General features: G+C 41.2%; 1 protein-coding gene across 1 annotated transcript in view; it reads left to right on the forward strand.

Annotated features, from left to right (window-relative positions):
- The window catches only part of atr (ATR serine/threonine kinase), a 90,705-nt gene that overhangs the window by 25,817 nt on the left and 47,380 nt on the right, over positions 1 to 17,508 (forward strand). The window contains exons 13-19 of the mRNA XM_043702780.1: positions 269 to 440; positions 6,189 to 6,359; positions 8,561 to 8,755; positions 9,857 to 10,042; positions 12,161 to 12,253; positions 12,336 to 12,466; positions 16,930 to 17,073. Coding sequence (XP_043558715.1) covers positions 269 to 440; positions 6,189 to 6,359; positions 8,561 to 8,755; positions 9,857 to 10,042; positions 12,161 to 12,253; positions 12,336 to 12,466; positions 16,930 to 17,073 — 1,092 coding nt within the window. The remainder of the gene's footprint in view (positions 1 to 268; positions 441 to 6,188; positions 6,360 to 8,560; positions 8,756 to 9,856; positions 10,043 to 12,160; positions 12,254 to 12,335; positions 12,467 to 16,929; positions 17,074 to 17,508) is intronic.

Consider the following 17,508-nt stretch of genomic DNA (forward strand, 5'->3'; position numbering starts at 1 on the left):
GTTCTTTTCTGAGCTTCTCCTAAAGTTTGACAGAGAAAAAAATAATTAATAGTATTGACACTGTTCCTGTTGGATCAGCCAGGTTCCCTTCATGGAACTTAAAATTCAATAACCAATCACTGACAGGGAAGAGTGTAAAAAATCCATCCTTGTTTGTTAACATGCTCTTTGCTCTAGGTATAAGTATTAACAACTTTATCAACAGTCAAAGTATTTACTTATGCAAGATTATATATGCACTATCCTTCTCTTAAATATTGTAAAACAGAGCTGCCAGAGGAGATTTGGTTCCATTGGCCCTTTTGCACCTATGCCATTGTTTGCTGTCCAAGTTCACATTTGTTGCGGGTGCTGCTTATACAGAGATCAGAGCACTAGCTGCAGCCAAAGGTATGAAGCTGCAAGCTTTCTTCAGCCAGTACAAGAAGCCCATATGCCAGGTGAGACTAACTAGATACAGCTAATGAGCCTACATGTCGATTGTATAGTATTTGCTTGTTTTCCTGTAACATTTTGTGTCCATTTGCCACTTTTTGACAGAAACCCTGCTTTAAACAGTTCTTTCCAAATTTTCATGTTGCATTTATTAAACCACCCCACCCTTAATTCTGAAAGATAATGTCCATTGATCAAAAGAAAGAAGAGCTGTTGTTTTTGAATATTGTCTTTTATTCTAAATGGCAATCAAAGTAGTGTGCAATAAAGCAACATAGTAACATTTAGTAAACATTAAAACATGAAAGCTTGTGTTATAGACCAACACATAAATATGAATAGTTGAGTTTTTAAAATACTTGATAATTTTGTATGTCGATGGCCAAGCCCTTCATATTCCTCTGAATTAAACATGTAGTGGAGTCCCTCTCCTCAGCATACAGTCATCAACCCTTATTCTAACACCCCCAGCCCTTGAGTCACTGGTCCAGAGTACAAACTCCAGAACCTCAAGTAGTAAGTCCCAAAGCATGTGCAAGCTGTTAGTATGTTTTAATGTTTCATTCCAGAATAGACTGATGTGTTTTTTTTTCGCATAAAAGTATGGAGCTGTACCCTACTTTTAATCTCAACTCTCCAATAACTTTTCCTAATTTTATTTTTGTTTTCTGCATATTAAGTCAGTGTTACATTCATATTTTCTTATCAACCTGTTCAGAGGTGTTATTACACACCCCTGGAGCAGGTGTTGCTTAAACCCACATCTCCTGGCTCAGAGATAGGGACAGTACCACCATGTCACCTACAGTGTTATATTCACTATCTTGTAATTAATCACAAACAGATGAAATTATAATCAGTCAAACACCTCAAATCTATCAATGCACGTTAACGTTAGTTAGATGTATACTGATTTTACTTGATTTCTCGATATAGTTTCAGCTTCAAAAGTAGCAATGAATATCAGAATTGTAGCAGCGTAGGCTATTAAATACATCCTGCCTGGGATGATACTACATTCAATCTAAAGGCAAAGTACCATAGTCTGTAAGGCTGTTCTCCCATTAGAGAGAGAGAGAGAGATAACGGCATATGGTTTAACCTCCGTTAACTAGCTTCTTGCACTTACATTTTATATTCTAATTTTTATTAGGCCACTGTTGGAATATTGCATGCAATTCTGGTCTTCTTCCTATCGGAAAGATGTTGTGAAACTTGAAAGGCTTCAGAAAATATTGACAAGGATGTTGCCAGGGTTGGAGGATTTGAGCTATAGGGAGAGACTGTACAGGCTGGGGCTGTTTTCCCTGGAGCGTCTGAGGCTGAGGGGTGACCTTATAGAGGTTTACAAAATTGTGAGGGGCATGCATAGGATAAATAGACCAAGTCTTTTCTCTGGGGCTGGTGAGTCCAGAACTAGAGGGCATTGGTTATGGGTGAGAGGGGAAAAATATAAAAGAGACCTAAGGGGCAACTTTTTCACGCAGAGGGTGGTACGTGTATGGAATGAGCTGCCAGTGGAAGTGGTGGAGGTTGGTGCAATTGCAACTTTTAAAAGACATTTGGATGGGTATATGCATAGGAAGTGTTTGGAGGGATATGGGCCGGGTGCTGGCAGGTGGGACTAGATTGGGTTGGGGCCGGGTGCTGGCAGGTGGGACTAGATTGGGTTGGGATATCTGGTCATCATGGATGGGTTGGACCAAAGGGTCTGTTTCCATGCTGTACATCTCTATGACTCTATGACTCTAGTTTGTGCTGTACAACAAGCAGATATGAGCAGTTACAAAGTAAAGTCTGAAGCTGTCGCTCACCTTCTCAGTTCAGTTGCATGATTTCCTGGTCAGTCACTAATTTATACTTGCCTTTCTCTGCCTATACTAAGTTGGTGCACCAAAATCCCAGATCCACTTGGCACTCGTCTCTAGAAATACCTCCCAAGATTGCTAAATTTTCAAGCAGCAAATGGGTGCAAGTTCTTCTCCCCACAATAACGCTGCTTCTTTTGGTAGAAGGGAGTTTGTGATTCCATAGGGGGCCTTGACTCCCAGTTTGTGAATTCTTGGACGAGAACATAGAACATAGAACAATACAGCACAGAACAGGCCCTTCGGCCCACGATGTTGTGCCGAACATTTGTCCTAGCTTAAGCACCCATCCATGTACCTATTCAATTGCCGCTTAAAGGTCACCAAAGATTCTGACTCTACCACTCCCACAGGCAGCGCATTCCATGCCCCCACCACTCTCTGGGTAAAGAACCCACCCCTGACATCTCCCCTCTCAACCTATCCTCGTGTGACCTATTCTCCATTCCAGGCAACATCCTGGTAAATCTCCTTTGCACCCTCTCCAAAGCTTCCACATCTTTCCTAAAGTGAGGCGACCAGAACTGCACACTGTACTCCAAATGTGGCCTAACCAAAGTCCTGTACAGCTGTAACATCACTTCATGACTCTTGAATTCAATCCCTCTGCTAATGGACGCTAATACACCATAGGCCTTCTTACAAGCTCTATTCACCTGAGTGGCAACTTTCAAAGATCTATGAACATAGACCCCAAGATGCCTCTGTTCCTCCACCTCACTAAGAACCCTACCGTTAACCCTGTATTCCACATTCTTATTTGTCTTTCCAAAATGGACAACCTCACACTTGGCAGGGTTGAACTCCATCTGCCACTCCTCAGCCCAGCTCTGCATCATATCTAAGTCCCTTTGCAGCCAACAACAGCCCTCCTCACTCTCCACAAAGACACCCAACACCTGCTCCTCCTTGATATCGAGTGAGGACTGAAGAAATAATTTTCACCCCTGCTCTAAATTCCATTGTCTATTCTCAATTGTGGCCATCACGGAAACATGGATAGAAGAGGGACAGGAATGGTTGTTGGAGGTTCCTGGTTACAGATGTTTCAGTAAGATTATGGAGGGTGGTAAAAAAGGAGGGGGGGTGGCGTTGCTAATTAGAAATGGTATAATGTCTGCAGAAAGGCAGTTCGAGGGGGATCTGCCTTTGGAGGTAGTATGGGCTGAAGTCAGAAATGGAAAAGGTGCAGTCACCTTGTTGGGTGTTTACTATAGGCTCTCCAATAGCAGCAGAGATGCGGAGAAACAGATTGGGAAACAGATTTTGGAAAGGTGCAGAAGCCACAGGGTAGGAGTCATGGGCGATTTCAACTTCCCAAATATTGATTGGTAGCTCTTTAGATCAAGTAGATTGGATGGGGCGGTTTTTGCGCAGTGTGTCCAGGAAGCTTTTCTAACTCAGTATGTAAATTGCCCGACCAGAGGGGAGGCCATATTGGATTTGGTACTCGGTAATGAACCGGGACAAGTGATGGGCTTGTTGGTGTCCCAATCCTGATCATCTTGCAGCCATGTTTCCATGCTGCCCACCATGGCATACCCGCCAATTTCAATCTGCGCCACAAGCTTATTTACCTTATTCCTTGTACTGCGTGCATTCAGACATAACACCTTCAGACCTGTATTGACCATCCCTCTTCTCATTGTCATTCGTTTGTCCAGTGTGCTTGAAGTTTGATTATTAACCCTTTCCATACCACTCTGTCCTATTTGTGTCTGTGCTGGGAGATTTTAATAACCTCTCCTGAGTTCTGCACTCTTACCTCCTCCTTAAATTCAGATTTGCTAATTTCCCCTATAACTGACTCCGGCCACCCGCTCCCATTTATTTGAAAGCTCTGTCTACAGCCCTAGTTATGTGATTCACTAGGATACTGTCAGGTGAAGATCATCCCATTGGAACAGGTCCCTTCTTCCCCAGTACTGGTGCCAATGCCCCACGAATTCAAACCCATTTCTCCCACATCAATCTTTGAGTCACACATCCCTTTGTACACAACATCCATTGCCCTACCCTTAAATGATCTTTGTCACTTGCTCAAATAAATGCACTTAAATTTGAGAGACTATACCTCCCAGCATAAAATGATGCTGACTATCCCTAATAAGTCCACTCTTTTCCTAATGCGAGTGAATCCTGTCCCTAAGAATCTTTTTCAATACCACTGAGGTGAGATACACTGCCTGTAATTTTCAGAATTATCCCTGGCACCTTGCCAGTGGTTGACTAGGATACAAAAGTTTCTGATTGGTAGACTTGTGGATAGTGAAGAGTATTGTCAAATGATATAGATCAGTTAGAAGGTTGGGTGGGGAAATGACAGATGGAGTTTAATGCAGACTAGAATAGGTGATGGGAGGTCAAATGCAAGAGGAACATATACAGTTAATGGCAGGACCCTGAGGAGCATTGATATACTGAGGGATCTTGGGTCCAAGAGTATAGTTCCCTGAACATGGCAGCACAAGTGGATAAGGTGCTAAAGAAGGTGTATGGAATGCTTGCCTTCATCAGCCAGGGCATTAATTATAAAAGTTGGGAAGTCATGTTGCAGCTATATAAGACTTCAGTTGGGCCATATTTGGAGTATTATGTGCAGTTCTGGTTGCTACACTGTAGGAAAGATATGGAGGCTTTGGAGAAAGTATAAAAAAGATTTACCAGAATATGGCCTGTATTGGAGTGGATTAGTTATAAGGGGAGGTTGGACAAATTTGGATTGTTTTTGCTAGAGCGTTAACGGCTGAGAGGTGACCTGAAAGAAGCATATAAAAATTATAAGAAACGTGGATAGGGTCACAGTCTTTGGCCCACGGTGGAAATGCCAAATGTTTGGTGGCACAGGTTAAGATGAGAGGGGGAAAGTTTAAGTGCCTGGAACGCGCTGCCGGGGGAGGTGGTAGAAACAGATGCAATAACAAAGTTTAAGAGGCATTTACACAGACACATGAACAGGCAGAGACTAGAGTGGTATGGCCCATGTGCAGGCAGGTGGGGTTAGTTTAGAATGGCATCATGGTCAGTTCAGATATGATGGGCTGAAGGGTCTTTTCACTGTTGTATGTTCTGTGTTCAACAACCACTATCATATTAACCTTCTCCTTGTTTGTAAAAGGTAAAGTCTTACTAGGCCATAGGGCTGCTCTGTCATTAGAGATGGTGGTTTCACCTGAGGGTCACCATGCCTCAGGCGAGGGGAGAAATTGAGAAAGTGACTCTTTCGTGATAACCTCAACTGATGTGAGAATTGAACCCACACTGTTGGCATCACTCTGCCATCATTGCAGCCACCCAGTCAACCTGAGCTAACCAACCCCAATCATCGGTAACCACATTGTAAATGCGCTGATTAGTGCATTTGGTGTGCTGAACTCTTTGAATGTTTTTAATATAATCGCTTGTTTAGATAACATTGGATCATTGAGATACCTCACAGGTAATACATTAGCTGGAGGTTTGACAGATGTTTTCTAAATGAAAAGTCTTTTCTTTTTCTGTGCAGTCATTCCTTTGTATAATTATTTCTCTTGTAGTCACAAAACTTTTTTTGTTACATGTACATATAACTTGGATACTGCATCTTGCACCATTTAATTTCTGGTAAACAAGGGCAAGTGCAGAAATACTGGTTTTATGTTTAAGAATCATTTTAAAATGTAGCAAAATAATGTGCAAACTTGTATCTTCTGCAAATCTGAGGCTATTGGATATGCATTGATGTAGCCAAGTGTATGCAGAGTGTGATTTTTTTTTAATACTGATATGACCAGTGTATTAGACTTGTGTTGATTTTAAATACTGACATGATTTTAAGAATTCAATTGTGCAATCTAATTTATGGATTAATCTGCTGTTGCTAATATTAAGTTTCTTGTTTTGCAGTTTTTGGTGGAGTCATTACATACAAGGCACCTGGCAGCCAGTTCTAGTATTGAAGGTCAGAGTAAAGAACAATGCCAGCGTGAGGCAGATCACCAGCGGCAGATTACACTCGATATCTTGTCTGAAGTAGCTCAAGTGTTCGATTTTCCAGATTTGAATCGCTTTCTCACGGTATGTAAATATTGAGTTTCTTTTAGAATGGTAACTGTTCCGTAATGAATACTGAAAAAATGTTTAAGATAGTAAAATTTCATTGCACGGTATTGAAGAAAAATATTTAAGCATCAACAACAAAACATAATGTTTAGGTAACACCATAACAACTTAAAATTGCTTAAAACGATAGTCAGGATAGATTCAGGTAAGATGTTCTCCCTTGGTTGGGGAGTCTAGAATTGGGCAAATTTAAAGATAAGGGGAAGTTGCTTAGGTCCAAGATGAGAATGTATTTTACTCAGAGGGTTATGAATCTTCAGAATTCTTTGCCAAAGAGGGCCCTGGAAGCTTTGTGACTATGTTTAACGTATAAATTGATAGATTTCTCATTACCAATGGCATACAGATTTTGTGAGGGCGGAATTGTTAAAAAAAGCAGCGAAGTGTTGCAGCAGATGTGCTTATTTGAATAGAAGGCGGGCTTGATCAGCTAGAAGGCGTACTCCTATTCTCACGATCCGACAATTTGAATAATTAATTATCCCAAGGCAGTTCACAGAAGCAGTAAACAAGACACTCAGACCCAGAAGGAGATATGAGAGCACTTAGTTTGGCAAAAGGTTAGATTTTAAGGAGTGTTTAAATGGTATGGAAGGGCAAAATGTGTCAACGTAGGCATAGAGGGCTGAAGGGTCTGTTCCTGTGCTGTATTGTTCTTTTGTAAAAGGAAGGGAGGGTGGTTGCAAGGCAGTGGGGTGTAGGGGCTTAGGGCTAGGACAACTGAAGGGATAACTGTCATTGATGGAGCAATTGAAATTGGGGTGCTCAAGAGACCAGAATTAGAGAAGTATAGATATCTGAATGTTGTAGGGTTGGAAGAGACTGCAGAGATAGAGAGGGGCAGGACCATGGAGGAATTTGCAAACAGGGGTGAGACTTTTAAAATCAAGACATTACTTGATGGAAGTCCATGTAGATAGAGAAGCGAATGTGAGGTGATAGGTGAAAGTGACTTTGTGCAATTACTTTGTGGCACCCAAGTTCAGATGACCTTAAGCCTACAGAGGGTAGAATGTGGAACATGAGACGTGACTGACATAGAGACTGTTGAAGCTAGAGAGTGTAAACGTTGGTTCCAGCAGCAATTGAGCTCCAGCAGGAGTGAGGTTGAGCTGTGTTATGGAGATGGAAATAGGCAGATTTATTGATGCTACAAATTTGAGGTCAGAATCTCATCTTTGGATCAATAATTTAATTAACCTCTTGAGAATTTGAGATGTTAATTTTCATTTCATATACCTTTTTCCAGAGTTGAGCTTGTATTGGGATTTGTTGAAATGAATAGTGCAAAGTCAAATATAATTGAAACTTCGGACAACGGTTTGATTTTTGTTTTGTCCTTGTATAAAAGTTTTCTCCCCTTCCCTGCAGATGGTGTCACACCTCTGTGGGCGGCACGGTGGCTCAGTGATTAGCACTGCTGCCTCACAGCACCAGGTTTGATTCCAGCCTCAGGCAACAGTCTGTGTGGAGTTTGCGCATTCTCCCCGTGTCTGCGTGGGTTTCCTCCGGGTGCTTGGGTTTCCTCCCACATTTACAAAGATGTGCAGGTCAGGTGAATTGCCATGCTAAATTGCCTGTAGTATTAGGTGCATTAGTCAGTTCCAGCCTTGGGCAACAGTCTGTGTGGAGTTTGCACATTCTCCCCGTGTCTGCGTGGGTTTCCTCCGGGTGCTTGGGTTTCCTCCCACATTTACAAAGAAGTGCAGGTCAGGTGAATTGCCATGCTAAATTGCCTGTAGTATTAGGTGCCTGTAGTCAGAGGGAAATGGGTCTGGATGGGTTACTCTTTGGAGGGTCGGTGTGGACTTGTTGGGCCGAAGGGCCTGTTTCCACACTGTAGGGAATCTAATCTAACTTTAAAAATGTCTGAGGCTAGGGAGAGGCTATTTTAACATAAATCACACTTCTCTGAACATAGATGGAAGCTTGTCTTTCTCTTTTTTTAGATAAATAAATGAACTGAAGTGGTTGAATGCAGAGATGGCTTATAGACACTCATACAAATTAGGGTTATTTAATAATAAATTGAGAAATTGTGTCACACTTCAGCTCCTAAGACACTGTAGTTCTCCCTTAAGTCAGCACTTACACTGTCAAAGGACTAATTTTCCATCTGAGCTGGGGTATAATGTAAATTACACTTTATTTTCCAGCGTACCTTACAATCTCTGTTGCCGTACCTGGCTGCAAAGGCCAGTACCACTTCTTCATTGCTGATCCGGACCATAGCAAAGCAATTGAATGTCAATCGGCGAGAGATATTGATCAACAACTTTAAATACATTTTTTCCCACCTGGTTTGTTCCTGCTCAAAGGATGAACTTGAGCGCGGTCTCCATTATCTCCAGGTAAAACCAGTGTGTTTGTGTTAAATAATGAGGGCTTTAAATATGGCAGTGTGAGTTTAAAATCATTTGGTAGAACCAACTTATGAGAAATGATTATGGCATTCAGTAGGGTATTAGATAATTATTTAAAGAAAGACAATATTCAGGATTGTGGAGAAAGGACAGGGGAATGGCTCTGAGTCATGGTGCAGAATCAGCAATCCAGCATAGACCTGATGAGACGAATTGCTGTGCCTTAACAATTCTGTGATTCTGTGAAGATGGAAGCTTATGATGTGAAATTGCTGATTTAGTGTTGAGTCTGAAAAGTTTTAAAGTGCCTTCTTGAAAGGCACTTTCCTCGATTTTTGTGTTGAATTCCATTGTGATGGTGTCTGAAGGTGAAAAGCTCTTCTAATTCACTTTGAACTCCCTGCCCTTGTCCTCCTGCGCTATTCCTCTTCCTGCCTTTTACCCTCTTGTACACCTTCATTTTGTTCTTTCTCCCGTCTCCTTTCCCTAGCTTGGTCCGTATTTAATACCTGTGACAGCTCCAACTTTTTCTGTTTCTGATGAAAGGTCATCAAACTGAAATAGTAACTCTGTTTCTCTTTCTCTACGGGACTGTTTCTGATTTATTTCAAATTTTCAGATGTTTACTTTTTGTCAGCTTTGTACTGTACAAGTTGCCAGATCTGTCATGATGGACCTGACCTGCGCTGACTCCTGAAATAGCAGGCAAACTTCCAGGTTTCACTGCTTCATTGATCTATCTGGTACAGTATAGATGGGAGTCAGGAAGTGATGCAAGCCATCCAACACCTTCTCTGGAGACCTGTAAAATGTTATTGTGAACCATTTTTAACGATAACTTGTAACTGGAGAAATATATCCTTCCAGCTTTCAGAAACTCTTGGGTTTATTGTTTTCTTGTTCCTTTCCTTCTAATTTTTGACTTTTTAAAATTTGTTTTACTCGTACTTTTTGGCAAAATGCACCCCTCTGCAACCAACGCATAAACAGTTTTCTTCCAGTGACAGGACAGAAAAGTTTCATATTGTGCATTGTTTTAAGGTCCAGCTTTCTTATTTATTTCTTCTTACTGCTGTGTTCTGTGTTTAGAATGAAACAGAGCTTGAACTAGGCAGCCTTCTCAGACAAGATTTCCAAGGGTTACATAATGAACTACTGCTGCGTATCGGAGAGCACTATCAGCAGGTTTTCAATGGACTGGCCATACTGGCTGCTTCTGCTTCGAGAAATGATCAGTGCCAAGCACCCAGAGACATTACTTCAGCAGTGTTAATGGTAAGGAGTTGTAGTTCATGCCCATCTGTTTCAGATTCCTCTTGTAGATAAGCTGGTTTCAGAATACAGGCAGATGATCTAGAATGTGATAGTTGCGTTCCTGTGCAACCCAATTTATACAAAAATCGCACAGTACAAACAACACTTGAAGTGTTGGTGATCTAATCGCGTTACAGCCAAAACGCACTTTAAAATTTTGCTCTTTAGAAACCGCATTCCCTGTTCACCCAATCGCCTTACAGCCAATTTGTTTTAACGATAGATGCGTTATAGCAGAACTGCCTGTGCAAAATACTGCCAAACCTCTCACCTTGACTCGTCAACCTTGTTTCATTTAGTTTTGTTCATAAAATAGCACAAAATATCCATTGAGCATTCCACATCACTTATCACAGATTTGCACATCCCATATGTGCACATCGCTTTTTCCTCAGATCTTTGGTGCACCACAACTGGGGACGACTTCTTTTGTATCTATTCCCTGTGCTCTCGCCCTTGATCCTAAAATCCCTCTTTTTTTTTTTCCCCTATCCATCTCTCTGACCTCCAACCACTCCTGTTCCCACCCTCCGTATTTGCCTTTAAAATCCCTCATGTCCATTGTCCAAATGACTCCTGTTACCTCTTGTTTTTCTTTCCTTCTGCACTCTGACGTGTTTGGGACTTCAGCAACTCCCTGCACTGATCAATGTCTGCCACAAGGTGGAGTCTGATATTTGTTTTTGCATTTATGTTCATTTTTTTGTTCATTTTACAAGTCCCAGTTATGAATAAAGGCATTTAGAAATATGTAACTGTTTAACTTATAATGTTTTATTTCCTTTCTGATGAGCAAGTTGTAAAAGTGTTAACTACAGTTTTTCTTTAATAGTAATATGTCTCAAATTATTTCACCTAGGAATGGACAGTGCTTCAATGAATGCATTAGTATTTTTTGGGGAAAAATTCTGCACTAACTCAACTTCATTTTTAATATTGATTCCTTTGGGAATCTGTGACCTCAATTTTAAGGAACACAAGTACAAGTTTGAGAGGACAATTCCTCGCTTAAGGTTGTCTCTGAGATCCTGAAAAATGCAACTCTTTAATCATAGATCATAGCATCCCTACAGTGTGGAAACAGGTCATCTGGGCCAACAAGTCCACACCCACTCAGACCCGATTACCCTACATTTTCCGTTGACTCATGCACCTAACCTACACACTCTGAACACTTTGGGCACTTTAAATGGCCAATTCACCTGACCTGCACATCTTTGGACTTTGGGAGGAAACCAGAGCACCTGGGGGAAACCCATGCAGACACGGGGAGAATGTGCAAACTGCACACAGAGAGTTGCCTGAGGCGGGAATCAAACCTGGGTCCCTGGCACTGAGCCACCATGCCGCTCACTTACTGGAGAGAGAAACAGAATTAATAACTCTTATTACCTCCTGCTCACTGCTTGTCCCTAAGGTTCACCCCTTCCAACTTTCTGACCCACTTCCATTCACCACTTCCCTGCCTGACTCTTCCACTTGCTGCCTCTTATCCTGAAGCTGTCACTCTGAGCAAGGCCTCAGGTGTGGGCCAGCAAGAAGGAAGAAATGATTGAGGGAAGGAGAGGAGCTGCGAGTGGGAGGTTCATGGAGGGAAGCTCTGAATGACAGTGTCTCGGCCAGCTGGAGAGGCCTCCCCAACAAGATGATCAGATCATATGTGCTTCACTGGGCTCAGCAGGAAACATCGCTAAAGTTAAATTGCCAAAACCGGTTGCATATATATCTTCTGTTATATCCATAAAACTAAAGTGAAACAAAACTGACTAAGGCAATGTATAATCTTATATTATATCCTGTATCATAATTAAAATCTTGTGAACTATGATTAGTAATCTAATGACAAAGTGGTCTTTCAATGAAAAACATTTGACAAACACTGCTCTTGTGCCCTGTTACAAATATTTTCGAATCAGTCTATTCAGAGATGTCATGACACACCTCTGAGATAGGTGGAGCGTGAACTGGCCCAGTGCGAGGTAACGAGCATTAGTTTAGTCAATATTTGAACAAACTTCATCTGAAATAAAAACATTAAGAATCTGTTATTGATTTTTTAAAAAAAAAATATTTTTCTAGGCGGACTACTTGCAACCAAAATTGTTGGGGATTCTGGCCTTTTTTAATATGCATCTACTGAGTTCCAGTGTTGGAATGAATGATAAAATGATGGTAAGTAAATTCTTATGGTCGTCTTATGGTTTGAAGAACTTGAACAAAACCCAGTTATTAATGATCTGTTTTAAATTTACAGGCCATGAATAGTTTAATGTCGTTAATGAAATTGATGGGACCAAAACATATTAGTTCCGTCCGGGTAAAGATGATGACCACTCTGAGGACAGGCCTACGATACAGAGATGAATTTCCTGAGTTATGCTGCAGGTTTGTTTTGAAGGACAGTTTGAGTGAAAAGGAATGCAAAGTTAAATTTCATTGAAGTTTTGACATTAAAAGTTGTGTTTAAAAAAAAAATGAACTGATCACTGCTGAATAGAAATATTACCCTGAAAGACTGCTTCATGTCTTTTTGCTTTCTTTGGATGGGAATGGAATAAGACAATTTGTAACAAAGGCCTTACATTGCAGTCCAAATGCAGGAAGACCTCAACAATATCCAAACTTGGTCTGAAAAGTGACAAGTAGCATTCATGCCACACAAATGCCAGATAATGACCATCTCCAATAAGACACGCAATCTAACCACCATTCCTTGACTTCAGTGTGATTACCATTACCGAATCGCGCACTATCAATATCCTGGGAGTTACTATTGACTAGAAACTTAACTGGACTCGTCACATAAATACACTACAAGGCCAGTTCAGAGGATAAGAATCTTGCAGTGAGTAACTGACTTTGATTCCCTAAAGCCTGACCACCATCTGAAACGCACAAGTCAGGAGTGTGATGAAATGCTCCCCACTTGGATGGATGAGTGCAGCTCTAACAAAACTCAAGAGGTTTCACAATATCCAGGACAAAGCAGCCCACTTTATTGACACCACATTCACAAACATCCACTCCCAGTATCATGTACATTTAGTGTCAGCAGTGTGTACTAGCTACAAGATGCATTGCAGAAATTCACCGAAGATCCATAGTCAACACATTCTAAACTGAAAATCACTTCCATCTAGAATGACAATGGCAATAGAGATGAGGGGACACCTCCACCTGCAAGTTCCCCTCAAAGCTACTCCCCATCCTGCCTTGGAAATATATCGGTGTTCCTTTCAGTGTTGTTGACCTAAAACCCTGGAATTCCCTCCCTCCCATTGCAAGTCTACCTACAGCAAGTGGACTGCAGTGGTTGTAGAAGGCAACCAACCACCACCTTCTCAAGGGGCAACTGGGGATGGATAATAAATGCTGGACTAGCCAGCGATTACTATGTGTGTATTAAAAAAAAACTTTAGGTTATCTAAATTCCCTACATCCTTACACTAATCTCTTGACCAATCGTGTTGTTCAAATACTTTGACTCTTGATCAATCAATGTCTCAGTTTTAAAATTGTTATCTATGTTTTCAATTCTGACCATGGCTTCACCTCTTACTAGCTCTGTAAGCTCTGATCCACATCCCTCTGAGTTATAGAGTCATAGAGATTACAGCATGGAAACAGACTCTTCGGTCCAACTCGTCAATGCCAACCAGATATCCCAACCCAATCTAGTCCCACCTGCCAGCACCTGGGCCATATCCCACCAAACCCTTCCTATTCATATACCCATCCAGATGTCTTTTAAATGTTGCAATTGTACCAGCCTCCACCACTTCCTCCAGCAGCTCATTCCATATACATACCACCCTCTGAGTGAAAAAGTTGCCCCTTGGGTCTCTTTTATATCTTTCCCCTCTCACCCATAACCAATGCCCTCTAGTTCTGGACTACCCCACCCGATGGTAAAGACTTTTTGTTTATTTATCCTATCCATGCTCCTCATGATTTTATAAGCCTCCATAAGGTCACTCCTCAGCCTTCGATACTCCAGGGAAAACAGCCCTAGCCTATTCAACCTCTCCCTATAGCTCAAATCCTCCAACCTTGGCAACATCCTTGTAAATCTTTTCTGAATCCTTTCAAGTTTCACAACATCTTTCCGATAGGAAGGAGACCAGAATTGCACACAATATTCTAACAGAGGCCTAACCAATGTCCTGTACAGCTGCAACGTGACCTCCCAGCTCCTGTACTCTGACCAATAAAGGGAAGCATACCAAACACCACCTTCACCATCCTATCTAGCTGTGACTCTACTTTCAAGGAGCTATGAACCTGTACTCCAAGGTCTCTTTGTTCAGTAACACTCCCTAGGACCTTATCATTAAGTGTAGAAGTCCGGCTAAGATTTGCTTTCCCAAAATGCAGCACCTCGCGTTTATCTGAATTAAAGTCCATTTGCCACTCCGGAGCCCATTGGTGCATCTGATCAAGATCCCGTTGTTATCTGAGGTAACCTCCTTCGCTGTCCACTACACCTCCAATTTTGGTGTCATCTGCAAACTTACGAACTATACCTCTTATGCTCACATCCAAATCATTTCTGTCTGATGAAAAGTAATGGACTCAGCACCGATCTTTGTGGCACTCCACTGATCACAGGCCTCCAGTCTGAAAAACAACCCTCCACCACTATCCTCTGTCTTTGAGCCAGTTCTGTATCCAATTGGCTAGTTTTCCCTGTATTCCATGAGATCTAACCTTGCCAACCAGTCTCCCATGGGGATCCTTGTCGAATGCCTTACTGAAGTCTATACAGATCACATCTACCGCTCTGCCCTCATCAATCCTCTTTGTTACTTCTTCAAAAAACCCAATCAAGTTTGTGAGACATGACTTCCCACGCACAAAGCCACGTTGACTTCCCTAATCAGTCCTTGCCTTTCCAAATACATGTACATCCTGTCCCTCGGAATTCCCTCCAACAACTTGCCCACAACCGACGCCAAGCTCATTGGTCTATAGTTCCCTGGCTTGTCCTTACCACCCTTCTTAAACAGTGGCAGCACGTTAGCCAACCTCCAGTCTTCCGGCACCTCACCTGTGACTATCGATGATACAAATGTCTCAGTAAGAGGCCCATCTAATCCTGGCCTATTGATTGTTGATCTTGTCTGGGATTGCCTTAGTTCTGTGCTAATAGTATCCTCCTTAAACCCCTTTATATTTTCTGCCTCTTTTTGGACTCTCTTTACGACATAGTTCTTTACCAAACATATGGTCATCTTGCCTAACATCACCTTATTTGTCGATCAAATTTTGCTTTCTAACTCACCTTTTCAAAGCACCGTATAAATATATGCTGTGACTTAACTGAAGCAAAATCAAATTTGAGATGACAGTCAGAACACAGAGAGCCAGGTGAAAATCTTGATTGAGTGTTCAACCAGTATGTCAGTTCCATCTATGGCATTAAAACATGAAGAAACAGTTGTAGAAGTTAAAAAAGAAAGCAGTGACATGGCACAAAGCTGGCACATAAGATGACTGAGGGCATTTGCCTGATTAGTCTGAGCTGTCTTTGAATTAAATTATGCAATGGGATTGTCCAATTTGTATTCTAAGCTTCTAAAGATATATGGCATTTCTATGAGCAACGAAGCTATTTATGGGTTGTATTGGTAGCTTTATAAGCTTCAGGGTATTGATACACATTAGCAGCAATGTACAACATGTACAAGCTAAACTGCACATATCTGTAAGAATAATAGGATTGTAATGGTAGGGGATTTTAACTTTCTAAATGCAGACTGGGACTGTCATACTATTAAGGTCCTGGATGGGAAAGAATTTGTGTGCACAAGAAAAACTTTCTTTTTAAATATGTGGATGTACCTTCTGGAGAAGGAGCAATACTTGACCTACTGTTGGGGAATAAGGTAGGGCAAGTGACTGAGGTATCATTGGGGTAACACTTTGGGGCCAGTGATCATAATTCTATCAGTTTTAAAATGGTTATGGAAAAGATAGAACTGATCAAAAAGTGAAAGTTCTAAATTGGAGTCAGACCAATTTTGATGGTATTAGACAAGAACTGTCAAAATTTAATTGGGAAGGCTATTCACAGTTAAAGGGACACTTGGGAATTAGGAGGCCTTTAAGAATGAAATAACAAGAGTTTAGACATGTTCCTGTTAGTGTGAAATTTATTGCTGGTAGGTGTATGGAATGCAGGATGACTAGAGAGACTGAAGTTCTGGTCAAGAAAAAGGAGGCATAGATCAAGTATGGACAGCTGGGATCGAGTGAATCCTCGAAGAGTATAAGGGCAGTCGGAATATACGTAAGAGGAAAATCAGGAGGAGAAAAAAAGAGACATGAGATAACTTTGGCAAATATCATTAAGGAGAATCCAAAGAGATTCTATACATATATTAGGGCAAAAGAGTAACCAAGGAGAGATTGGGGCCCCCTAAAGATCAGCATGGCCGACTATATGTGGAACCATAGGTAATGGGTTTGATGCTAAACAAATATTTTACTCAGTATTTACTGTGGAAAAGGATTTGGAAACTAGGGAGCTTGGAGAAATAAATATTGATATATTTAAAAAGTTCATATTGCCGAGGAGGTGGTGCTGGAGGTCTTAAAATGCTTAAGTTGTGAGGTGAGTAATTGGAGGAGATTTATTTTTCTCTCATGGAGGCCTTGACAGAATAGTATGGAACAAAATCTTGAATTAATACCTTCCCACTTTCCTACTAACTTATTCTATTCTGTATTAGAGTTTTGATAGTTGCTTTAACTTTTCTCATTAGATTTCACAGCTTATTACCTCTTTCATACATTTTAATAGGTTTCTTCCTTAATGGCATTCTGTAATTTAAATCTTTTGCTTTCAGAGCTTGGGATTGCTTTGTACGATGCTTAGATCCTGGTTATCTGGGGGCCCTTCTCAGTCAAGTGATTGTGGCTTTGCTGCCTTTAATGTCGATTCAGCCAAAGGAGACAGCTGGAATATTTCGCTATCTTATAGTGGAGAACAGGTAAACTAATTCTTGTATTATTTGCTTAATTGTTTTTATTCATTCAGCTGGAATTTAGATTGCAGTCAGTGTCCCAGGTTTTACAGTGGTTTTAATGGGGAAACTGAGGTTTCCTGATGAAGGATTTTTGCCCGAAAAATCAATTTTCCTGCTCCTTGGATGCTGCCTGACCTGCTGTGCTTTTCCAGCACCACTCTAATCTCGACTTTAATCTCTAGGATCTGGAGTACCATCTCCATTTAATGAGAAAACTATCAATGCTAGCTCCCTTAGTCCACTAAAGCCGACACCAATGTCTGAAGTCCATAAATGTACAGTTAAACAAGAAAATCTAGGAGTTGCTGTCGGTAGTACGCTCCTCCAGATGATGTATTGTTGAGAAATCTCCCTTTTCTCTCTCCATCCCACAAACTCCAGCAAGCAATCTGCAAATTG

Source organism: Chiloscyllium plagiosum, chromosome 13 (assembly GCF_004010195.1).
Source record: "Chiloscyllium plagiosum isolate BGI_BamShark_2017 chromosome 13, ASM401019v2, whole genome shotgun sequence".
Classification (NCBI taxonomy): domain Eukaryota; kingdom Metazoa; phylum Chordata; class Chondrichthyes; order Orectolobiformes; family Hemiscylliidae; genus Chiloscyllium; species Chiloscyllium plagiosum.